Here is a 26,654-nt window from a genome sequence, read left to right on the forward strand (position 1 = left end):
CAGTTTTCAAGGGAAGAAACTCAGCTCAAAGAGGTTAATCTTGGGCTGAGATCAAACAGCTAGAGGAAGATTAAGATGACTCTAAAACACATCATTTAAGTTCTTAACTTGTGATCCTTCTATGTTATCACGTGGTCAGTGCTCAGGCTGGCTCAGCTAGAACACTTCTCTAGTCACCGAAGGGAATGTCAGAGAAGTAGAAGTGGCTGCAGTGCCTCATGTGTGGGTCCTGACATCACAACAGAATGGATGACCGTAAACTATGGCGACCATGTGGGAACTTCTGTAACCACCGAGTGGGGTGCCCTTTAGAGTGCTGGCTTTGTGAAGCCTTACACTCATTCTGTGAGCATGCTGTCGCCTAAAACATTTTTCGAGATGCCTTCAAAGCTTCCAGATACCTTTTTTTTTTTTTTAAGTTTATTTATTCTGAGAGAGAGACAAAGACAGGGGGAGACAGGGAGAGAGAGAGACAAAGAGGGAGGGGAAGGGAGAGAAGGAGAGAGAGAATCCCTATGTGACAGCACAGAGCAGGACATGGGGCTCAAACTCATGAACCAGGAGATCATGACCTGAGCCGAAATCAAGAGTCAGATGCTTAACCGACTGAGCCACCCAGGCGCCCCAAAGCTTCCACACACTTTTAACGCCTTCACGCATACATCATATGTCTTCATCTTTTCTGGGACAGATTTCAGCTTTGGCAATAGTCAAATTACAGTTGGTGCCACTGGAGTGTAAGCCCCAGTGGGCCTCACACGTCGTGAGGGCTAAGGCTGGGGATGCCCATTTGCTGGTACGTCTCTAGCATCTAGCACAGTGCCTGAGTCATAGTGGGCATTCAGCAGAGGAAAGAACACTTTTGAATGAACAGTTAAGTTTGGGGAAAACAAGTTGGGTCATTCCAAGCCAGTGTGTTCAAAACCACAGAGTAAGGGGGTTGGTTGTCCTGTGTGCTCATCCAGAAGGAACTTTCAAAAGGAGACCCCCCCAAAAAAGTGTGGAGCTGTGGCAGCTTCACTGGAATATTGAATGAGGAACTGCAGTGGCAGTGGAAGCCCCTAGCTGTGTGTTTAAGTAACTTGCATATTTAATTAAAACCATTAGCCAATATAATACAGTGATTTTAATATTAGCCAATATTTGTTGATGCTCTCTTGGTGCTAGGCAGTATTCTAAGCAGTTTTCAGATTTTACCATACTTAATTTTTAGAGGCAACCCCATGGAGCAGATAATGCCATCATTCCTGTAGTACAGATGAGGAGACAGGCACAGCGAAGTTGAGTAACCTGACGTACAGACGATAAGTAGCTGAGGTGGAATTTGAACTCAGGCAGCTAGACACTGGACCCTGTGCTTTTAACCGCTCTGCTCTACCAGTTCTTTTTTTTTTTTTTAATTTTTATTTATTTTGGGAAGAGAGAGAGAGAGTGTGTGTATGAGCAGGGGAGGGATAGAGAGAGAGGGAGACAGAGGATCCGAAGCAGATTCCCACTGATAGCAGAGAGCCCAAAGTGGGACTCGAATTCACAAACCGTGAGATCATGACCTGAGCTGAAGTCGGACGCTAAACCAATTGAGCCACCCAGGTGCCCCTGCTTGATCACCTCTTAATTCTATCAGATGGCAACAGAAAATGTACTTTTATAAGATCATTAAATCCAGAGATAATGCTGAAACCCAAATTATTTCTGAAAACAAGACCCTAAAGTACTATTTCATATGTAAATAGCATTTCTTGAACTCAGTTGGAAATCCTTAGTCCAAGATAAGAAGAGGGGCAGTGACTTTGCTCGGGGACTTCTCCTTAACTGGTGGGGACTTAGGAGGAGTCCGCCTGGCAGAAGACGGGGAAAGATGAAGCCCTCAGATTGGAGAACATAGCCCACCTATTTCTCTTTTCCAGGGCTTCTATAAACGGACCCCAGACTACCTTCAGATTAGAGAATGGAAGAGGTTGGGCTGCTTCCCCGTCCCCATGGTTCACTCCACGTTCCTAATTGACCTCAGGAAGGAAGCCTCTGGCAAGCTGATGTTCTATCCCCCCCACCAGGACTACACCTGGACCTTTGATGACATCATCGTCTTTGCCTTCTCCAGCAGGCAAGCAGGTACTGTTTATGTTCAGTTGTTCCGTCACCATGGAAACACTGCAGCTAACCAGCTCCTTTGTTTTGTGCATCTTATTATACAACAGTCCTATATAAAGCTTTTTTCCCCCCAGGCAGTATTAGAGACAGTTGTTTGCGGTAACCATACCAGCACCCTCTTTATCGTTGTCCAGGTGAGCACCAATGACCAAGAGCCAGGGCTGGCCCCTCCCCAGAAATCCACTCTCTTCTTTTTGAGTGCTGGGAAGACGGTGCCCGTGGGGAGAGCCATGAGCAGGTGATTGGTTCTCGATGGTGCTACTCTATCATTTTGTTCACTACAAGGACTTTTTTTATTAATTAGGAAACTGTGACAGTGGCCCAAAACAACACTGGCAAAGACCCCAGACTTTAAAATCAGAAGTTTATTTCTTCTTTAAAAAGTCTGAGCTGGTACGGTGGCTCTGTTCCCCAAAGTTTTCAGAGACCCAGGCTTCTCTGTTGCTTCCCCATCCTCCATGAGGTGTCGTCCTTAGTTGTATGATCCAAGATGTCTCATCAGTATGGATGCATTGTAGCCATTAAGTAAAAGCCAGAGAGGGAAGGCATTTTTTCATTTAAGGAGCTGGACATATTGCTTCCATGCATATCCCGTTAGCCAGAACTTAGTCACAGGTCAACACGTAGCTGTAAGTGAGGCTCAGAATGTGCTCTTTACTCTATGCAGTCTAGAACCTCAGTTCTCTTACTCCAAAAGAGGAGAGGACAGACTTACGGAGGCACCTAGCAGCCTCTGCCACAGTACTCATGGAAGGAAAGGCAGAGCCAGACTTAAGGCTTTCAAGAACCACTGGGAAGCATTTCCATTGGTGGGACTTAGGAGGAGTCAGCCTGTACAGGCTTTTTGAGGAAGACAAGTCAGCAGGAAGCTAAGTTTTTTCTCTTGTGCCACCCTGCACATGCAGTCAGGGAGGACTTAATTCACAAAAGCAATTCAACAGGAAGTTCCACGACATTCCTGAAGCAAAGCTGTATTTCAGACCTTCCTGAGAGAAGTCAGGTCCCATCATCAATGAGCCAGAAATGTGCTACTTAAGTGCCAGCAGAAGCGAGTTTAGAAAGTAGGTGAATGGTGAATAAACTCATGTGGCCGTATAAGTTAGGGTGGGTGAGATCAGGACCCCAGGCAGCTGAGACAGCTTGCTGGCAGGTGAGAATGTTAATACAAATTCAAGCCACAGCTCACAGGTCAGGCCATCTTTAAAGCCATAGGTGTCCCACTCAGCAGTTGTAGATTTGGTAGGAATGAGAATATTTGGTAGACATGTGGAAAGCTATTTTCCCTTGGCTGCTAGAGCCGTTTAGACCCTTTGGCCCGGTGTAGGCATTCTTTATCCCCGTGTCAAGGCAAAAGCAGGGTTCTTATCCTCATCTGGATTGAGAGTTTTCATGAAGGTTCTTGTGTCAGTGTTAATGGAAACTGCCTCTTTTAACATGGCCTGTGATTTGCTCTGACTTCTCCAGGATGGGAAGCAGACTCAGGGCCTTCTCATTCCTTTCAGTGTGCCAGTCCCTTGGCCTCAGAGTTTGCAGTAAGGGTGTTCCAAGAAAGTGAACTATTCAGAAGTACAATAATGGTCCTTGTCTAACAGAGTTCTCATTTACAGTCATTGCATAAGGTGTTTTGTGACCCATGCACTAAATTATTATGATGTAGTTTTTCAACCAACAACTGTATTTGGGGCTGGAAGAGGGACACAGGCTGGATAGGAATTTTTCAGCTCTGTCCTGTGCGTGGCCTGTTCACTCAGACTTCATTTCTTAGTGGTCATACTCCCCTTAGGCCTTCCCAGAACATTGAAGGTGGAGAGGCCCAAAGCTGTTTGGCGATTCAGCTGGGGAGAGAGGAGGTAGAAAAGAAAGGAGAGGGAATCGATACTCTAGGTTTTGCCTTTGTACCTAGGATCGTGTTAGGCTCTGTGCTACTTGGGGAGATAAGATCCTTACATGTGGAAGCATGAGTAATAGCTGTCAAACAGGGAAACCTGAGGGTCACATGGGTGGTATAAACCGTGAACAGGTCCGGGAGTCAAGCAGGAAAGAATCACTGTCATTTGGGGGAAGGAAAGAGCTGTCCTGATAGTCCTGTGGCTCCCATGGTGGCACTTGAACTTCTCTTAAAGTATTTCCAAGAGAGATAAGAATGAGCCTGGGAGTCCTGCACAGCCCATGAATGCTTTTCCTTTCTGACATCCAAAGCAAATCGCTTCCCTTCTCCCTCGCAAGAGTCTTGATGAAAGATAATTTGTGTTCTCTTTTTCTCACTCTGTGAAGCTCCCTAGCTGTGTTTCATCCTCTGAAGTATCATTTTTTAAATGTCCAAAAGGAAATAAAGGCTCTACATGTTCCCAGCCGGCCCCATCTTACCACAGACCTTTCACCTCTGCTCCTTAACCTTTCACCTCTGACTCCAGTCGTTGCGATGTGCGGTTAATGAGTGAGAGGCGCAACCCAAGTGTGGTGGTGCCCTGAGGTGTAGCTGCTGAGCTGGCCCCAGAAGAGAGCACAGGGGTCGCAGAAGAGTCTCTGTGGCTATAGTGAAGCCAGGGTCAGGAGTTCACGTCCCGTTGTGGCCAGAGATGTGGGCTTTGTGTCATGGCCACAGGAACCATCTCTGGCGCCAGCCAGTCATCTTCTGAACGTCTGCTGTTGAGTCAAAAAAGGCAGGAGATGTGGGTGATGGGCGTGCATCCCTGCCTCCTGCACATCACTGGTAGTAATCAGAAGTGCCAGCCACGTGCAAAGATGGCCACCAGAGTCATTACTGGCTCTCAGCCTGGGCTTCAGAACCCTGGGCAGATAGAAAGATACTTGGCATTGGCTCTTTAGGGACAAAGGTTTTGTGCTAATGACTTACTGTATGGCCTTGGACAAGTCCTTGCCTCTCTGGATCTGATCTTTCATCACCGAGGATAAAAATAAACGTATCAATCCAAGTATAAAGGTACTAATGAGTACAAGAAAATGTTTGCTATTTTCATATGACAAGCACAGAGCTTCGAGGTGAAGTTTCATTTACCATTCTTTTTCACAGGGAAAGAAAATTGTTTTCTCCAGAAGTAGCCTTCACTGAGAGTACCAGATTCCTTCATAGGCTTTAACTAATTATCAACACGTTTCCTTTTAAAATTGTTACGTTTTTATCAAATTATCCATGGACATAGTTGAAAGAGTTCAAATAGTCCCCCAAGGTTTATTATAAAATTAGAAGTCTCTTGTACATCACCCCCCTGTACCATCATTTCCCTCTTCTAGAAGACAGATACTTTTGTTTTTAAGTTTATTTATTTATTTTGAGGGAGGGAGAGAGCAGCAGAGAGAGAGGGAGAGAGAGAATCCCTAGCAGATTCCACACTCAGTGTGGAGCCCGACACGGGACTTGATCCCACGACGCATGAAATCATGACCTGAGCTGAGATCAAGAGTCAGACACTTAACCGACTGAGCCACCCAGGCACCCCAGAGACCGGCACTTCTAAAGCCTCCAGATGATGACAGAAGTATAATATAATGTCTGTGTTTCTAAATAATATGATTGTGTTGCTACCTCTTGATTCTCTGGTCTTACTTTGGATGTGATCTATTGACTGTCCACCACAGAAGAGGGGGAGTTAGCTCTCTCTCCTGCCTGTGCTCCCTCAATGCAAACACAGTCCTCCCAACACTCTGTCCTCCCGATAGAGTTCCATGGCAATTTAAGACAGATCAATGGCCAGTGTTTTTGTTGTTATAATATGTGAACCTAATTCGAAGCTGAGCCACTTATGGACTATGGCTAGTTTTCCTTCTATATTTAACTGAATGACTGCCTTTTTCCCTTAGTTTGATTATGACTAATACAACCTAAAACTAAGCCCTAATTGTCTAAAGCATCTCTTAGAATGGTCAGATTTATCAGATGTTCTCTTTTTGCATGTTTGTGAAGATTTCTCTTCTGGAACCTTCTGCTGTTGTCTGAGTGGTGCCACAGCTCTCAACCCGGGATGCCCTTCCCTTGTCCCGTACGTTGACCCTCCTGTCAATTATGTCTCAGGGCCTCCTTGTTTCCTGTAATCCACCCCCTCTCCTTTTCCTTCCTTCTCCTCCTCCTCCTTCTTCCACATCATCCAGTCACTTTGTGAGAAAGTGTGATGGTAAGTAAATATCTATGACCTTGCTGTGTGAAAATGCCTTTCTTGTCCCTTCACATTTGATGGACAGCTTGGCTGGGTCCCATCTCCCCTTTTTACTGAAGCTTTGGAAAGTTGCACGGTAAGACGATTTACCTAATTAGGATAGAGAGACAACGTAAACATGAAATCATTTTCCTCCCACTTCCTGAACTCATCGTGACTTTGCAAGGGGGTACATTTTCGTTTGAAGCGACCCTGAAGGATTTGTGTAGGCAAACAGCAGAATTAGTGAGTTTACTTGGTGAAGCAAGAGAAGTGACCACGTTTGCTGGACCAGCCCTGATTTGTGCCAGACTCAGTGAGGAAGAGGCTAAAGGCTCTTTTCTTCCCCTGTTCTTCTCTGCTAATGCCGTGAGACAGCATCACCTGGTCTGGCAGGTGATACAGCTGACTGGAGGCAATTTCATCTGCACAGCATAGAGAAGTCACTATGCAGATAATTCTGTCTCTGGAAAGCATAGATGATTATGGCCATTAACAAATCAGAAGCTTGGACACACGGATCAGAGCTTGGCAGACTCATTCTTTCAACTAAGCAATCTTTTCATTAGTCAGGACCGTCAGTTGTCTGATCTTTGTGAGACCATCTTGATTCCTATATTCCTAATTTTCTGGTTAAACACAGATGCTGTGCAACTCTTGGAGTCAGTCACGTGGGGCCTTGGAACCAGTGCTGAATACAGGAGGACTGAGGCGTGTTTCTGGCGTTGTCATATGACAGATTCTTAGCAGGACTTGAAATGCAGTCTTTTTGTCCCTTTACGAATCCATCATACAAGTTTCATGTCTGTTGGTTGACTCCAAATCCATGCCTGCTAAGAGAAATAAAACCTCGGAGAACTGTGGAGAATTCTAAATTTCCTTCTTTTTTTTTGTTTTTTGTTTTTTGTTTTCTGTTTTTTGTTCTCCATATGCCTAGATTTAGCTTTAATAATCTGTCAGCCTCACAGGATTTTCCTGTTTGCTTTCATATCAAATGTGGATTTCATTCCTCATCTTCTTGTTATTTCCTGTAGGCGGATTACAGTGTTCCATTCTGTTCTCTGGAATGGGAATTCCTTGCCTCCTTTTGATCCCTTCGTGCTTTTAGTGCTCATTTCAGACCACGGGTATGCTTTTTCTTCAGAGAGAAAAAAATCAATTTCCTCTGAGCTGAAGAGTGGCCCCCGGTTTTTATTAGCCCCCAATGCTGCATTAAATTTTCTTACTAAAGAGCATTTTTGAGGTCTACGGGCAGTGTCTGAAACAACTACTTATTCATTTCCAGTGCCAAACTCAGCTTTAGCCACAGTCCGAGCTTTTTTCCCTTAGTTGTCTCTAGAGAACCAAGAACCGTGTTTTCTGATTGGTTGCTTTTGTTTCTCTCTTGGGTCCTCAGGCATCCAGATGTACCTCTGCAACAGAGAACACTATGGCTACCTGCCCATCCCCTTGAAGTCCCATCAGACCCTGCAGGAAGACATAGAGAACCTCATCCACGTCCAGATAGAAGCAATGAGTGAGTGACCCAGGAGCTCGGGCGATGGCTCTTGCTCCATTGCCACCGTGACCACACCAGCCGCCTTTCCCTTCTCCCAGGACTGTGATCTCGCAGTCATCCGTCTGCCTTGGCTGAACTATAGCTATTCATTTGTTAATTCGTTCTTAAACTTTTCCTTTGTGACATACGAATACGACAAGGTCTGCCTTTAGGGAGCTTCCGATCCGGGTGGAGAGCTGGGTACGCAGTAAATACATTTTGTACAATATCAGAAGGGCCGTATTGGTATTTTGTGGTGTAGATTTAAACTCAAAACTTTTATGCTTTCTAATTATATGACTTGGGAAAAGTAATCTAACCTCCTTAGTTATGAAATGGAGATACAGCTTTAGTGTTTGGGGGCAAATTCTCCATTCTATCTATGTATCTATCCATCTATACTTTATACAAATAAAGTCTAATAATAATAATTATGACTTCAACTTAATAATAGGTTATCTTGTCACAGATACTATGCTAAGCATTTTTTGTATATTGTCTCACTAACTCAACAACAATGACAGGGTTTTTATTATCCCCATATTAAAGATGAAGAAACTGAGGTGTAGAGAGAGAGTGTAAGTAACTTGCTCTAGATTGTTTTGCTAAACAAATGACAGATTGGGATTTTAACCAGTCTTGCTATCTGCCAAACTCACATCCTTAAACACTGCATCGTTATTGCCTCTGGGTCTAGAATGATGTCAGAATTGGTAAATGCTCAATAATCACTCGCTATCATAATTGTAACGTATAATGTTCAGTGGTGGCTAAAGGAGAAGGTAATGGCAAAACCCTGCCTAGGGGAGGATGTTGGAAATGGCTTCCCAAAGGAGGGAATATTTTCAGTTCATTTTCATGCAGCATCTGAGAAATTCTGTTATTCATCACTGGAGTATAGGAGGTACATCTGTGAGCAGTAGCGATGGTTGGGGAGACACGGCAGGAACTGAGGCTGGAAAGTGGGCAAGAGCCCAGCCAGAAGGACCTCTAATGTATAAGGTGGTGTTTGGACTTTTCCTGAAAAGAGAGGAGCTCTTAAAGGGATTTTTATCAGAGAAATGTCAGATTGAAATCTGGATTTCTAAAGGCCACCCTCATGGTAAGGGAAGTATGGCTGGAATAGGGCAGGACAGTGGATGGCTCAGGCCAGAGGCGAAGAGGTCGTTTTTGACATTACATGGTAACCTAGGCAAAAGATGGTGAGGATCTGAGCTGGGGCAGAAACAGGGGGAATGGAGAGGAAGAAAGAGATTAAGAGAACCTTATGACATAGTCTTGAAGGGATTTAACCAAGAGTCTGTAGCTGAGCAAAAGGGAGGCAGAGAACAACTTCTAAGTTCTGACTTGAGTGTTTGGGGATAACAGTAAGAGTTTTAAAGGGTATACAGCATGTAGAATTAAGGAGACATTTGCAAAGAAAAGTCATGAGTTCGTTTTTAGACCCATTGAGTTGCCTGTGAATATCTATTTCCTGCTCCCCACCCTCAGACAGTAAATGCCTTTTTTGTCATGTTCATCTCAAAAAGAATGGCAAATAAAACCCAAAACCAGCAGAAGATAGAAAATAATAAAGATTAGAGCAGAAATCAATGCTATTGAAACCAAAACAAACAGAACAGATCAATTAAACCAGGAGCTGATTCTTTGAAAGAATTAACAAAATTGATACACCCCTAGCCAGTTTGATCAAACAGAAAAAGGAAAGGACCCAAGTAAATAAAATCAAGAATGATAAAGGAGAGATCACAACCAACACAGCAGAAATACAAACAATAATAAGAAAATATGGTGAGCAACTATATGCCAATAAATTGGGCAATCTGGAAGAAATGGACAAATTCTTAGAAATATATAAACTACCAAAACTGAAACAAGAATAAATAGCAAATTTGAACATACCCATAACCAGTACAGAAATCGAGTTAGTAATCAAAAATCTCCCAAAAAAATGCGTCCAGGACCAAATGACTTTCCAGGGGAATTCTACCAATTTTTAAAGAAGAGTTCACACCTATTCTTTTGAAGCTGTTCCATCATGTTCATCTCAAGGCACAGCCCTTTGCCTGTCACCTAGTAGACACCCAGTAAAGATTTGTTGGCTAAGTGAATGAATAAATGAACACATGGGTTTAGGTTGACATGCCCAGTGAGTAGATGGAGAGATAAGTCCATCAAGCCTAAAGATGTTGAGTAGGGATTCCATAACAAGATAATGTGATGTCACAGAATTTCAATAACACAGGAGCATGAGATGTGGAAGGACATTCAAGTATGATAAAGACTGAGAAAAAGTCCAGTGGAGTTTGTCAGATAATACCCATGATAAGAATGGTTTCAGAAAAGGCTGAATCAGAACTCAAAGTGTTGTAGAAGTAATTAAGAAGCAAAGAATTAGAGAAAAAAGCAGATAATTTTTTTTAACAAACATGTTTGGGACCAGAGGGTAAGGAAGACAATAATAATTTAAAAGAGTCATCAGAAGTTTTCTTTAAATAGCAGATTCTCCTACTGTATTTATATAAGCTTCTGTTTGCAAAATATCAGTCTGCTCAATATACGGGGAGCACATCAGTGGTGCTGAGCAAAGTACATGCACAGACTATACGTGGGATGAGGGCAAGCACTCCTCCGTCACAACCTCTGCATGCTGATGTGCATGATAGCTTGCAAGCCATCCAGTCTTTCCTCATCTCAGTGTCCTGGGTTTGAAAAAGGCAACAAGAGACACTATTGTTCTCTAAGTATGTAGAGAATAACAGGGATAATGTAGAAAAAAATCCCCAGCATTCATGGGTGGGGGGGGTGTTGGGGAATAAGGATTGACTAGGGAGTTGGTGCAGTTATAGTATTTCTTGAACCAGCCCATAGGAAGTTCCTTTGTGAATTTCTTTAACACATACTGTTTCTGCCTATTGTCTATGTTCTAGATGAGGGCAGCATCTTACTGCCTTTTATCCCAAGGACCCAGCACAGGACAGGACATATGGTTGGTACCAAACAAGTATTTGCTCCAAGTATGGCCACACAAGCAAAAGAACAAATGAGGAAGTGGATGAAAACTGTATTGCAAAGAGCACTGAACCGGAATGCAGCATAATGAATTTCAACCCAAGCCCTGTCACTTCTGGAGGGAGAATTTTCCACCCCCCGCCTCCCCCAGAGCTTTAGTTCCTGTATCTGTGGAGTGAGGATAATAGCACTTACTTTGCAGGGTTGGGAGGAGCAAAAACAAAACAAAACAAAACAATGTACACCCACTCCATAAAATATTGAAGGGTTGCTGTTATTAGGACTCAGTTTGACCTTGGTAATGTGTCACACACACACACGCACGCATACACACCCCTGCCATCACTCCTGTTCCGTGCCTGCCAGACTTGACTCCAAGTAGATGCCAGCTCAGAGAAGGCCAAAGACTTTTTTCCACCATAGGACGGAGAGCACAGAAGCTTCCCTGTGTGTAGAAGCACACACATTGTCGATAAAGGTTTTTAAATTATATAAATTATAAATATGCATGGTACAATGCTACACAAGTAGAATTCATCTGAGAAGAACCTGTAATTTATAGCTGCCATTTCTAATCTCCCAGTGCATACCAGCTCTATTGCTAGGCACTTTATATGTGGCATTTTGTTTAATTCTTGAATTTACCTTCGTTAGTTATAATTCTGTTAAAATTTCAGATTCTGAATTTTAAAAGGTAGAACATAATTGGAGTAAGAAAAATAATTAGAAAATAAACCTTGGAGGATAGTAATGCAGAAATATAGACTGGAGGCCCCTGTAGGATTAAGGATTAATAATGAAATCATATCCATCAAGTGTCCTCAGGAAAAACGGGCCAGATGTTAAATGCATTTTGCACAGCATCTGGAACCCAATGAACAGTAAAGAAACAGCTGCTAATAGACTATACCAATTGAAGCATTAGAACAGGAATTATATTATATTTATGTACAAACACTGAATGCCTTCCTACAATCTATGAGGGTACTGGGGATTCAAAACATTTTACAACCAGGTCTCTGTTTTGGGTATATATATTTAACTGGAGACACGGGACAAACATAAAAAAGACCCCAATGATGCAGGATAGTGCTTTGTGAAAGAAGATTTAAGGGCAATTGGAATTTGGAATAGTGAGAAATTGTTCGGGCAGGTGTATTCTCTGAGAGCTTCAAGTCCTGGTGGTTGTCAAGCTGGGCTTTGCTAGAAGTGCACAGTTTACACAGAAGAAGTGATATGGTGAGGGCACTATAACAGAGGAAACTGAGCAAAGATACTGTTCGAAAAGCACTCTCACTCTACACGAGGTTTGGCTTTAAATAATAGAGGAAAATGAAATTTGAAGGTTAGGGTGGCTTGACTGTCGTGGTCCCTGAATGCTCCACTAAAGCAGAACGCCATCCAGAAAGCAGTAAGGAGGCAAGGAAGGTTTTAGAAGGGAGAGTCAGGCTTTAAGTACTAAACACTTACTATGTTCCATGGATTGTTCAAGATGCTGGGGATACAGTAGTGAGTAAAATCAGCAGAAGCCCTGCCATCAGCGAATGTATATTCTAACACGAGGTGCAGACAATGTATCGAGGGAGCAGCCACATGGATATTTGGGGAAAGAGTGTTCCAAGCCGAAGGAACTGCAAAGGGTGTTTGGAGAGCTGGTAATGCTCCGGGAGCAAAAGGCCCATGTGGTTAGATTACACAAAATGAGGAGTTGAGTAGAAGGAGATGAGATCATGAAGGAAGAAGTGTCCGGACCATACAGAGCCTTGTGACCACAGTAAGGAATTCAGATTTTATTCTAAGAGTAACGGGACTCCATGTGGGATGGGGTGGGGGGAGTGGCATGACATTATTTATACATTTAGAAAGATCATTCTGTCTGGGGTGTGGATACTCGAGTATAGGAGGAGAGATACCTCTCTCTTGGTGAGAGGAGATGGTGGCTGGGATGCAAGATGTAGCAAGGAGGTGATGAGGAGCAGGTGGGTTTAGGGTATGTTTATTGGTAGAGCCAATGGGACCTACAGAGAACCAGATGCAGCCCACGAAGGAAAGCAAGGAATCCAGATGACACCAGGCTTGTGGCCTGGCATACCATTTAATGAAACGGGAAAAGATTTGGAGAGGGAAGTTTTGGTCATGTAAGCTTATGATATTTTTTTAACATCTGAATAGAGAGGTTAAGAGATATTTGGATAGGAGTCGAGTTCAGGGAAGAGACTCCATCTGGAGACAGACATCTGAGAGTCATCAGCATTAAAAGGACATTTGAAGCCATGGAACAGTGTGCACTTGTTTAGTAAAAGATCATAGAAAGAGAAGAGGGGAAGGAAGAGGACAGATCCTTGGGGGGAGTCAAACAGCCAAAAAGCTGGAAGGAAAAACTGAGAAGTGTCTCGGGAAGGAGCCAGATGCTGCTGAGAAGCCCAGTAAAATGAGGATAGGGCAATTCTCATTGGTTCTGTCAAGATAAAAATCTGTGATGACCTTCATAAGAGCCACTGCGGTGCAATGATGAGGACACCAGCCCATTGGAGTGAGCCAAAGGGAGGACAATGGGGAGATGGGAAAGTGGAATCTTGTTGAGATGGGGAGAGAGAGATAGGATGGTGGCCGAAAGGGAGTGAGAGACCAAAAGCAAGGTTGTTTTGTTTTGTGTTTGTTGAGATAGGATTTTAGCATATTTATATGCTAACAAGAAGGATCCACTATATAAGGAGAACCGGATGATGCAGAAGAGAAGTTAGTTGTAAGGCTGAAATCCGTGAGAAAATAAGAAGCCTTGTCATCTAGGACAATTTTGGAGAAGTTGTCCTAGGTGGGAACAGAGATGCTTCTTCCACTCTAGCAGATGGGAAGACAGAATGTGTAGGTGCAGATGAGGCTGGCTTTGTGCACTGGAGGTAGAAGGAAAAGGTAGGTCTACTTCGACTTTTAGTATTTTCTTTATGAAGTACGTAGTACATCAGCTTGAGAGAGGTGCTAGAGGCTTCAGGAGGGAGGACAAGGCATAAAACAGATCTTTCAGTGAGTGGGAAAGTAGATTTACTATGGAAGTACAGTTGCATCATTTGGCAATGTCGAGTGCCAATTTGACATCTGTGGTTGTAATTTTAAAGTGATTCAGTCAACACAGTTGTGTGAGTTTCTCTTTGCAGTATTCTTGGTGCTAAGTGGGTAATCAGGTACAAGCAGGATTGTGATTTTGCCAAACAAGATTAGTGGTAGCAAATGAAGAGTCTTTACAAGTGGGGCAAGAGTGCTACCCCATTGGATTGGGTACCGATGGACATGAGGACCTGAAGGATGTGATGAAAGCAAATGTGGTAGTGAGTCACTGAAAGAGTGATGCAAGGACCTAGAAGCAGCCTGTTGGGTGGGTCACCATGTGGATGCTGAGGTTTTAATAATTATGGCAGGGACAGCAAGATTGTGAGCCAAAGGCTGTCATTATCAGTGGCTGAGGGGGCATGACTAGGAGAGAGAGGGTGCTAAGATACACTTCAGAGAACCTGGGAGTTTTGAGGGATGAAAGGAAAACAGTTTGGAGTGAGTTGGGGGAGGTGAGAAAAATCAGCTTCTACTCTCACAGGTGACAGGCAGGCAGCGTCCTTAAAGGAACGCCAAGTGTTTAGTTAAAATAAAAAGATGAAGAGACATTCAGAAAAAATAAGGGACCAAAAATGTCAAAGAGCTGATGAACTATGGACTGGAGCTTCAGAGATCAGAGGGAAAGAACCCGGGTAGGGTGGGAGGTAGGAGATTGTAACAACAAGGAGCTAACACTTGCTGAAAGCACCATGTGCATCGCTCCACATGTACTTACTCATTTCATATGTTAGGAGCTATATAGAAAATTTGAGAAGGTGCTTCCTGTACAGAAAATTGGGGGGTGAATGGCGGGAGGTTAGATCTTATAAAGGTGATAGAAATAAATGGGCTATATGTGGCATGAGGAGATTCGTCTTGCAAGCCAGAACATGAGGTGATGGGAGATCTCAGGTGCCCATTCTCAGTAACAGCATTTTGGAGCAACGGAATGTCATGTAAAGGTTATTAAGATTATTGCATGTGAAATCAGAAGGTCCAATAACCTTACCAATTACTCACTATTTGATCTTGGGCACCAGTTGATTCACCATTTGACCTTGGGCAAGTCTACATCCGGGTGGGTCTCAATTTCTTCATCTATAAAAACAAACGACCAAAAAAATAAGTGAAGCTAAATGGTGCGGTTGACTATGAAAGCCCTTAACCAATTGCAGACTGTCAGGTGTGACTATTGTGGTCACGAACAGCACCGTGCTTGAATAAGATTATTTTGACCATAGTGTGCATAACAAGTTAGAAGGAGGCAAGACTAAGTGCGTGAGTGTTAGAAAAATATTAAAACAGCCCAGGCATGGTGAGTGAGGACCTGAGCTGAGGTCGTAACTGCAGCAATTGAAGAAATTCAGGACAACTTTTGGATTATGATGAAATGATTATGATTTAGTCAGGATTTGGTGCAGGCACAATCTCTCCGAGATTTCGGGTTGCATGACTGGGCTGGTACATTGTACACTGGATGGTGTGTGCCCCAGTATGGACTATAGACAAGACAACAAACAACGGTCACCCAGGAGCAAAGACTTAGCTAACTGAGCCACTGTGAACTCAGTCCAGTTGCTAAGGCCACCTTGATGCCAGTGGCTACCAAGGACCAGTTTTGGGGGCAGGCAGAGTGGGGACGAGGGTCCAGGAGTCAGACTTCGGTTCACCTACCAGTTCTATCAGCTCTGTGACCCTGGGCAAGTTATATTTAAGCCTTTGTTTCTTTATTGGTAAAAATAGGGACACTCATACTTATCCCATAGTACCTGTTGTGAAGATTAAAATAACTGGGATTACATGTGTGGAGGGTGTAACCCAGAGTTCAGTGAGTAATGGGATCTCTACAATAATAGCTATGATGCTTATTCCTAGATCTTGAAACTATCTAGAAGCCAAAGAAGCATATTTTCCCAATTGGTGGTACAGTGGGGGACTGTGTCTAGGGAGGGATTCAGGGAGGGATTGATAAATTGGGAATGATGACGTCAGAAACGACCCCAAACCGAAGCTGGTGTACAGGTTACCTTCGACTCTGATGAAACAAGGACACATCCCTTCTCCTGGCATAGTAAGTTTTATACGTCTTACTTGCATCATTCCGTCTTTCCCAGTGGCTTAGTTCTGTCTTCAGTGACAAAACCCAGGCATAGTTCTCATATTTTTGCTCAGTGGTGGCTTCTAGGAGCTAGCCACTTGTGGCTTTGGGGGGACACTTGTCCTGTGAATGCAGTGACTACCCATGTTTGATGGAAGCAAAATGGCAGTCTCTTTGGCTGAAATGTTAAAGCCACCTAGCCATGTGAGTGCCAGACAGAGACCAACAGCATGAAAAGGGTAACTCAAAATATAACCCCCTCCCAACTCCCAGTCCCAAGGAGGGAGAGCCAGACAGCTCCTCAAACAACATTGTGAACAAAAAAGAGTTTGTATGTGAAGTTTCTTTCTCTTAAAAGCCTAACTCTGTACATGGTGGCCCCTTGATCAATATTTGTTGATTTAAAAAAAAATTAATGAGGAGCGGGGTAAAGCAGAAAGGAACAAAATATTCTAGGCTCCCGGTGGAAACAGAAACACATGCACTGTGTACTCACGGAAATGTGACCATAGGGGTCAGGGTTGAAGTCATGAGACCAACAACTGTTGGGTTTGGTTTAGGAAACCTGTCTCACCACCTTCTAGAACTTCATGTCATTTGATCACAGGTGACACTGGATGTCCTGGTTTCTCTTTAATGTCCCAGGGAAGCATGAGTTAAACAAACAATACTCTATGGACAGTGTCTCAGTCAAAAGGGTGAAGAGGTCATGCTAGGATATCGAACAGTGACAAAATTCCACTGGCTGCATACAGCAGTGGCTTACTTCTTCTTACGCAAGGTCTACAGTGGTCCTGGTGCCCTTCTGGGTGGCTGTCCTGCATATGTTAGCACATCATTCTAGGCTACTTCAAATGTGGGATTTCTCCTTTATCAACATCTGCTACTCTGGCCATTGTGGTGGGGCTGGGGTGGTGGGGGGCAGGCGGAGGGAAGGGCTTGCAGAGCTGAGAAGCAGCAGTTCACGAGGCCATGACCAATTTCAAGGGTGAGGAAGTGATTCCTCTCCTAGGCCCAAAATGGAGGAGATGGGTACTGCTGAGTAGTAGTGAAGGCCACCGCCAACAGTTACTCCAACCTCTCGGTTACCAGCTCTGACTTGGTTTTCTTTCTATTATCCCTTTAAGGAAAACGAAATGAGTACTTTGAATTTACAATTCTAAAATTCTTCAAGACCTTTTCAGGTTCCTCACTCAGCGTTGCTTCCGACCTTTCAAATGTGTAGTTCGCAAAGAGAACTTTTTTGGAGTATCAAATAAATAAATCTTTTACTACTTAAGATGCAGTGCCCCTCCCATCTGGAAATTTACCTGTGAGCCCTGTACCAAGTGCGGGGATGTGGTTTGGCCCCCAGAGGCGAGTTTGTGTTAAAATAAAGGACCTTTTGCATACCTGTAGCTAAACCTGCCTGGATGATATAAAAATAGCCCCAGACTTTGGCCCTTTAAAATAGACAGAGAAGGCATTATTTAGAAGAAGTCTGGCCCAGTTCTGAGGTCTTTCATTATAAGCCACAGTAAAGTAATAGCTTGAAAGTTACTGAGTTTTTACTATGCTAATTTACTGGGATGAGTGCTTTGCATACAGATCTCATTTAAATTTTACTACACCCTAAGAGATACACTTTTATTATCTTGATTTAACACATGAAGAAACAGGCTTGGAGAGGACACTTAACTAACTCTTCCAGACCTTCACAGACCAAGGTTTGGATTCAGGTCATCTGACTCCAGAGCCTTCACCCTTAATCTTTACCCTTAAGGGAAATGGGGCGAATATTCCAGTCTGCATATAAATAAGTGTTCTCGAAACCCTGACCATTAGGGTTCCTGTGTAGCCACTCAGTCCTGGAGAACTGCTGAGTGGTTACCCCCTGTCCCGGACATCCAGGTGGTGTTCCTAGACATCAGATGTGTGGATGGAATTCTGTTCTCTGAGCCTTTCGCTAACAGAGTGCTCTGTGTGCTTCTTGTGTCTTCCAGTTGACCGTCCTCCAATGGAACCCTCCCAGTTTGTTTCCGTTGTCCCTAAATATCCAGACAAGATGGGATTTGATGAGGTAGGAAAGGTGTCTGTGTGTGCATGTATGTGGCGTGCTTACACGTTTGTATTAGAGCACAAGCCTGATGACACATTTGAGAGCCAGCAAGACTGACCTGGCTGCTGAAAAGGCGTTGAGGTCTTGGGAAAATGACTCCGTTTTTGTTGCAGCTCAGCTTTCTTATCTTAAAAACTGAACATCATACACACCTGGGACTAAGGTAATATTGTGTGTCAACTATATCCAAATTAAAAAAAAAAAGTTTTTTAAAGGAGCATCATGGTAAAGTGAATTAATCATTGAGTTAGAAAGACGTTACTGTTTAGTCCTGAGTGCAATTATATATTTTCTAGGAGCAGATATTGCTATAGTTTATAAACCTTTCAATCAAGATTCAAGGGTAAGGTAAGAGGGTATATGTTTTAGGTATTGGAGGACCTTACCTTTATTCTGAGTGGATGGAAACCATTCTGGAATAGTCTGTGCTTTATTTTCTCTGTGCTCTTCTTCCATGGACAAAGATTGAGGGTAGGGTTGAGAGGAAAATAAAAAGAAGAAAGAAACCTATAGTAAAATTCTGCCTTTCCGTGGGCAAGCACTTCATAATAGCACTCCAAGGGCCATATTTAATATAAAGTTTTTGCTTGTTTGTTTTTTAATTAATTGATTTATTTTTGAGAGAGAGAAAATGAGTGGGGGAGGAGCAGAGAGAGAGAGCGAGAGAGTGAGAGAGAATCCCATGCGGGGTTCGATCCCATGAACCACAAGATCATGACCTGAGCCAAATTCAAGAGTTGGAAGTTAAACCGACTGAGCCACCCAGGTGCCCCTCTCATGAAGTTTTGATTGCATGAAGAAGGAAGCAAGAATATAAAGTGATGCCTCTCTCGGTAACGCACACAACAGCTACTTGGGAATGCCGGAAGTGTGCCTCCAAGTCATTGATCCTTTGTGGGTCCCTTATGTCACGTAGCTGCTGATCAGTATTCGAGAGCTTGATGATCTAGAGATTAGGGCAGGGCCTCAGGAATCCACAAACTGAGATGGAATTTTTCCATGGATTCTGGATGTGTTGTAGGCCAAGATTTGTGCTCTGTGCTCACTGCCACAGCTCCATGGCAAGAAAAAGCCTTGTTCATCATCCTGCACTGTGTAGTGCATGTCCCCAAAGTACAGCCATCTACAAGCTGCTGGGATGGGAATTGGTATTTCTTCTGTAAAACCGATGGGGATCTGGGCTTCAGGAATGGGAGGGAGTATTTCATGATTATTAAGTAGAAAAGACTTAGCGGCTGTGATGCTGTTTTCACCGAGGGCAGCATGGGAAGAGATGACTTTAATGTGGTAGAGAGGAATCAGAATGAAGTACAAAGAATTCTTTAAAACAATCAGGCTGCAGGAAAGTTGGTCCACATCACACACTGTACCAGCTTCTACATCTTACTAGAGGCGTCCTTTCCTGTAACTCTCATCAGCCCTCGGTTCTCTAGGTGAGAGGACCTGAGTGTCTTTGTATATATTCATTTTCAACACATTCCTATGCGGACTGAAGCAAAAGAGATCAAATGGGACAAAACCAGGATCTTCTAGCTCTGGTCTTCCCATTTGGATGTGCGTATAAGGACTGGGTTACCCCTAGAAGCCTTCTGGAAAATGCCAGTTCTAGGAAGTGATATAGATACAGGAAGTGATTACCTGGGCTCTAGAACAGAGATAAGATGGTAGAAAAGGGGATTTTCAGGGACCTTTTTCTTTCTCCCAGTACTCCCTGACCTTGGGGTGGTGTGTGGGCTGCGTTTGGCTATGTAGCTCTCTCTCTGTTTGCTGTTCACGAAGTATGAGCAAGCCGTCTGTGTTTTTTCTTCATGGCTACAATTTTTATTGCACTTGTCCTGGCAGAAAACTGGGACTGAATTATTATTTACTAAAGTCTTCCCAGACGAGAGGTCTCTGGTTTGAGGCAACTTTTTGTTGCATATCTGTTCGGTTTTTGTTTTGTTTGGGCTTATTTTTGTTCTGCCGGAGTGGCCTCAGGTAGCTCCGTGTGTACACATGAGGAAATACCCCTTCCTTTCCGTATCTTTTAAAATCATGGGATGAAACGTGGCCCGTCAAGGTGTGCCTCTAAACAGGAAGAACACGAAATGTGAAAGAACACAACCTATTAAGTTATAAAGTCCCAAGTAACAAGGCAAGTTAGAGTCACCACAGAAATGATGTTTAAAAAAAATAATTACCCAGTTATGTAGATAAGAGAAGTAATGAAATCACGATGCACCCAATTCACTTTGCCTTAACTCAGGTGGATAATTTCTTCAAAGGGGACATCTTGTTTTCCCATCAGTTTCTTTGCTCAGTGCTTTATAAAGGGATGGAAGTGAGAATGTTTTGTAAGGAGAGGTTGAACGTTTAGTTAGTGTAGCTTTTGATCCAGTAAAACATAGAACATGTTGATGATTACATTAAAGGGCTATGTGAACCACAGCTTTGCCCCCAGTAAAGTCTGAACCCCAGCTGGTTACAAGATATAGTCTCTTCTTTATTCTGGACACAGCATAAAGCAAGCTTTACCTAAACCACATATTCTAGACATTTTAAGCGGTGTTGTACTTGAGAGATGAGGTTGTTCAACTCCCTCTTCTTACAAACAAGGGAACTGGACCCGGAAGCATTAAATGTCTTCCTCAGAGCCATTTGGGTGGGCTAGTCAGGCTGAAGCCAATGTCATCCCACTTATTCCTTCAGGTTTCTCCTCATCAGTATTTCTTTTTTTTTTTTTTAACGTTTTTTCATTTTTGAGAGAAAGAGAGAGACAGAGCATGAGCAGGAGAGGGGCAGAGAGAGAGACAGAGAGAGAGAGAGACAGAATCCGAAGCAGGCTCCAGGCTCTGAGCTGCCAGTGCAGAGCCCGATATGGGGCTCAAGCTCATGAACCATGAGACCATGACCTGAGCTGAAGTCTGACGCTCAACCGACTGAGCCACCTAGGCTCCCCCTCATCAATATTTCTTACAGACAGCTGAAATCTCCCACTCTCAGAGGACTAGTTTAATGTTCAAAGTAAGTTTATTACTGCTTGTAGCAAAAGGACATTATGAAAACTCATATTTACCTGTAATAGCATTCGTGAGTCTTTAGGTACTTCTGTGGCTCCTTAAATCTGGGAATAGTCAGGACAGTTTCACTACCCATAACGCTCTGCAGTGGCTTCATGATATGCATGTGTTTAGGACAACCACCAGGAATTTAGGGACTCACGTGAGAGGCTACAGGTGGACCCAGCCCTCATGGGAAGAAATCTGAGTGCATATTTTGGGGGATTTCATGGACTAGTATGATGTGGAGATGATGTCTTTACATTTCTCCATTCCTCAAAGGGCTACTACCCCCAAGAGTAGGGCCCCTTCTCTTTACTTCTTTCAGAAAAACTCTCGTGTCTCTAGGGGAGTTTTGGCAATTCTCAATTCAATTCTGAAAAATTCTGGCAAAGAAGCTACTAAAATTGAGACCTTGATAATTGGAAATAAAAGGGACGTGTTAAGATTAGTTTTCCTCATTCTTTGAATGACTTGAAATGTATTACAGTGGGTATAAACTCAAAGAATAGCTATTATTTAGTGCCCATGAGATAAGAGGAGAATCACCCCAGTTTTACAGATGAGGAAACTGAGACATAGGGACCAGGCCAAAGCAAACATTTAGTAAATGATCGTCAGGGAATAGACTTAACGTCTGCTGAAAAATCTAACACACTTGCCAAACTACCTACCTCCTACCTCTGAGTCTTATATGTTTTGGGTTTAATTCACCTTTGGCCTCCAGAAGAGCAACGTTTTGAACTTTCCTTTCTCAAAAGCAGGGCAAACGTGTCCACCCACAAAAGAAACAAAGAGAGGGTGAAGTCACTGCACATGGCTAAGTTTTGAACGTAACTCTGTTTGGATGATATCATTTGACTTGATAGGAAATATAAACAAACCTTCATCACGGTTTTCCCTATTTTCTCCACTCCTTATTCTACCTGAAACTTTGGTCCTTACATTTACTTAACTTTCCATACAGCCTAAGATAAGACTTATGTTTCTTTTCCTTCTTCTCTTCCTGCATTAGATTTTCATGATCAACCTCAAGCGCAGAAAGGACAGACGGGACCGGATGTTACGCACCCTGTATGAGCAGGAAATTGAGGTCAAGATTGTCGAGGCTGTGGATGGAAAGTGGGTTGGGTTTTTTGTTGAACCCTTGCAAATGTGGTTAGAGCAAAGTGTCCAAACTTGGGTGACATGAAGAAAATATGAGGAATAATGCATACCGAAAGAAAATAATGAGGACAAATGCATAACAATCTGTATATCCTGTTGCTTGAGATGCTTGCCATAGCCTGCCTGGGCTGATCACATTTCCCAGGAGTATGGCAGGAAAGTCACAATGGGAACTTGGTTGAATTCCTTCAAGAGTTTTGTTATTGCTTTTGTTTATTATTTTGTTTTATTTTGCTTTCCTTTGTCCTTTTATTTGACACTTTAGTTCAAGGCATAGATTTTTGCAAAATTTACATTCCATGTTGTATGTTAGTTTGGCATATGAATGGCTCTAAGGAGTATGGCTAGAAGCTATTGTGAAGTTTCTTATCACTTCTGTAGAATTTCATCAATGTTTCTCAAAATGTGGCCTGGATACCTGTGTCAGAATCCTTAGGGGATGGTTAAGAGAAGAGCTTCCTGAGTCCCATCTCAGGGTTGCTTAATCATGATCTCAGGACTGGGGCTAGGAAACCGCATGTAAGAAGCCTCAAGGTGATTCTTGGGTAAGTTTGCCACATAAAATATAGGATACTAAGTTAAATTTGTCACAAGTATTGCTTGGGCTTACTTATACTAAGAAATTATTTATTGTTTATATGAAATTTAAATTTGACTGGATATTCTATGTTTTACATACTAAATCTTGCAACCCTGTTCTTTGGTGCACTAGAGTTTGGGAACCACTGCTTCAAATACCTAAGATCCCAAGTTTTATTTATAGGCCACAAGGACCAGGGGAAACTAACTAGTTGAGTTGTGAGAGTTCTTTATGTATTTGGCATACAAATCTCTTGTCAGCTATATAATTTGCAAATATTTTCTACCATTCTGTGTGTTATCTTTTCAGTTCATAATGGCATCCATTGCAACCCAAAAGTTTTTAATTTTGAGGAAGCCCAATAAATATTTTTGTTGTTGCTTATGCTTTTGGTGTCATATCTAAGAATCCACTGCCAAATCAAAAGTCACAAAGGCTTATTTCTATCTTTTCTTATAAAAGTTTTACAGTTTTATCTGATATATTTCCTACATATCCCATTTTTGCTCCATTTTGAGTTAGTTTTTATATGGTGTGAGGTAGAGATTCAGATTCCTTCTTTTGAACATAGTTTGGGCACCCCTGCACCATTTGTTAAAAAGATTATTCTTGCCTCCTTTGAATTGTCTTATCACCCTTGTCAAAATCATGTGGCCATAAATGTAAGACTTCATTTCTAGACTCTCAATTTAATTCCGCTGATGTATGTGTCAATCCATTTTTCAATCCATATACAGTTGGGTTTTGTCGATGCTTTTTCTGTGTCTATTGAGATCATGTAGTCATGTGATCATTTTTGTCTATTGATAAGGTGCATTATATTGATTGATTTTCATATGTTAAACCAACCTCACAATCCTGGAATAAATCCCACTTGGCCATGGTGTACAATGCTTTTCATACATTGCTGGATTCTGTTTGCTAGTATTTCCTTGAGAATTTTGGATCTCTATTTATAAGGAATATTGGCCTATAGTTTTCCTGTGGTGTCTTTTTCTGGTTTTGGTATTAGTATCAGGATAATACTGGTTTCATTGTTCCCACCTCTTCTTTGGAAGAGTTATGAAACTTTTTGGAAATTTTGTGAAAGATTGGTGTTAAATTCTTTAGGTGTTTGGCAAAATTCCCCAAAGAAGCTAGCTGATTGTGAGTCTTTCTTTCTGGAAAATTTTATTACTAACTCAGCTGCTTTACTTTCTTAGGTGTATTCAGAATGTCCATTCCTTTTTGAGTCAGTGGTTTGTAACTTTCTAGCAATTTGTCAATTTTATCTAGGTTATCTAAGTTGTTGGCATACAGTTGTTCATAGTATTATCTTATAATCCTTTTATTTTGATAAGGTCAGTAGGGGGTTGCCCACTTTTTCATTCCTCATTTTAAAAATTTGAGTCTACCTTTTTTTTTCTTGATCAGCTTAGCTAAAGGTTTATCAATTTTGTTGATCTTTTCAAAGAACCAACTTTTGTTTTTGTTGATTTTCTCTTTTGTTTTTCTATTCTCCATCCACTTATTTCCACTGTAGTCTATATTTTTTCCTTCTGCTTGCTTTGGGTTTAGTTTGCCATTCTTTTCCTAATTTCTCTAAATGGATTATTTAGATCAGATTATTATTTGAGGTATTCTTTTTTAATGTAGGCATTTATAGCTATAACTAGCCCTCCAAATACTACACCAAGCCCATCGTGTAAGTTTTGACATGCTGTGTTTTCATTTTCATTTATCTCAAAACATTTTTTCATTTCCTTCGTGATTTCTTCTTTGACCCATTAGCTATTTAGCAGTGTGTTGTTTAATTTCACATATCTGTGAATTTTCCAAGCTTCCTTTTGTTATTGACTTTTAAATTCATTCCATTGTGGTTGGAGAACATGCCTTATATGATTTCAATCCTTTGAAGTGTATTGAGGCTTAATTCATGATCTATATGTTTTTCATGGTTTTTCTTAGAGAATGTTTCATGTGCACTTGAGAAGAAGGTGTATTTTGCTACTGTCAGGTGGAATGTTCTATAGATATCTGTCAGGTCTAGCTGGTTTGTAGTATTTTTAAGTCTTCTCTTTATTTGTTGTTCTCCTGCCTAGTTGTTCTATTCATTATTGATAGTGGGTGATTGAAGTCTCCCTGTATTATGGTTGAATAGTCTCTTTCTTTGTTCAGCTTCTCAGTTTTTGCTTTATGTTTTTGCTCTGTTGTAAGGTGCATATATATTTGTAATTTTTGTCTTTCTGATGGATTGATTTTTTTTTTGAAAGAGAGAGAGAGAGAACAAGAATGAGCAGGAGTGGGGGCAGAGGGAGAGGGAGAGAGAATCTCAAGCAGACTTCACACCTAGCACAGAGCCCAACGTGAGGCTCAGTCTTATGACCATGAGATCATGACCTGAGCCAAAATCAAGAGTCAGACACTTAATTGACCAAGCCACTCAGGTGCCTCAATTTTTTTTTTTTATTATAAAATGTTCTTCCTTATCTCTAATAATTGCTTTTGTTTAAAAGTTTATTTTGTCAGGTATTAATATAGCTCCTGCAGCTCTCTTGTGGTTACTGGTTACATAGTATATCTTTTTTCATCCTTTCACTTTGAACCTATTCATACCTTTAAATCTAGCCTGTCTCTTGTAGACAGCATAGTTGTCATGTTTTAGGACATCATGTTCCTAAAAACTCATTCTGCTAAGCTCTGCCTTTGATTGTGGGGTTTGATCCATTCATATTTAATGTAATTACTGATAAAGTAGGATTTATATCTGCCATTTTCCATTTGTTTTCTATATGTTTTACATCTTTTTATCCTTCTGTTTTTCATTATTGCCTTTTTGTATTAAAAAGATACCTTCTACTTTACCATTTTAATTCCTTTGTTGTTTCTTTTACAACATTTTTTAAAGTTATTTTCTCAGTGATTGCCGTGGAGATTGCAATTAACATTTTGATTTATAGTAATCTAGTTTATATTAATACCAACCTCCTAGAAGACAACATAGGGAATATGCTCCTAGACATCAGTCATGCCAATGTTTTTTTTGGGATTTGATGCCAAAAGCAAAAAATAAACAAGTGGGACAACACGGCAAAAGAAACTATCAATGAAATGAAAAAACAACCCACCTAATGGAGAAAATATTTGAAAAATCATCAACTTATGAAATATTTGAAAATATTCATCAATATATTAAAAATTCTATATCTGATAAGGAGTTATTTTCTACAATATATAAAGAACTCATTCAACTCAATAGCAAAAGCAACAACAACAACAACAGCAACCAAACAGCTTGATTAAAGAATGGGCAGAGATCTAAGTAGGTATTTTTCCAAAGAAGATGTAGATGGTCAACAGGTACATTTAAAGGTACTCAACATTTCTAATTATCAGGGGAATGCAAATTAAAACCTCAATGAGATATCACCTCACCCGTATTAGAATGGCTATTATCAAAAAGACAAGAAATAACAAGTGTTGACAAGGATGTAGAGAAAAGGGAACACTGATGGGCTGTTGGTAGGAATGTAAATTGGTGCAGCCACTGTGGAAAACAGTATGGAGGTTCCTCAAAAAATTAAAAATAGAGGGGGGTGGAAGGGAGGGAAGGGTGGGTGATGGGTATTGAGGAGGGCACCTTTTGGGATGAGCACTGGGTGTTGTATGGAAACCTATTTGACAATAAACTTCATATATTGAAAAAAAATTAAAAATAGAGCTACCATATAATTCAGCAATTCTACTTTTGAG

General features: G+C 41.8%; 1 protein-coding gene across 2 annotated transcripts in view; it reads left to right on the top strand.

Annotated features, from left to right (window-relative positions):
• Positions 1-26,654, top strand: part of COLGALT2 (collagen beta(1-O)galactosyltransferase 2) — a 112,762-nt gene that overhangs the window by 75,153 nt on the left and 10,955 nt on the right. For both annotated transcript variants that reach the window (XM_023247551.2, XM_023247550.2), the window contains exons 5-8: positions 1,908-2,112; positions 7,702-7,821; positions 18,022-18,098; positions 22,191-22,297. In XM_023247551.2, coding sequence (XP_023103319.1) covers positions 1,908-2,112; positions 7,702-7,821; positions 18,022-18,098; positions 22,191-22,297 — 509 coding nt within the window. The remainder of the gene's footprint in view (positions 1-1,907; positions 2,113-7,701; positions 7,822-18,021; positions 18,099-22,190; positions 22,298-26,654) is intronic.

The sequence above is a fragment of the Felis catus genome, chromosome F1, assembly GCF_018350175.1.
Source record: "Felis catus isolate Fca126 chromosome F1, F.catus_Fca126_mat1.0, whole genome shotgun sequence".
NCBI classification, from domain to species: domain Eukaryota; kingdom Metazoa; phylum Chordata; class Mammalia; order Carnivora; family Felidae; genus Felis; species Felis catus.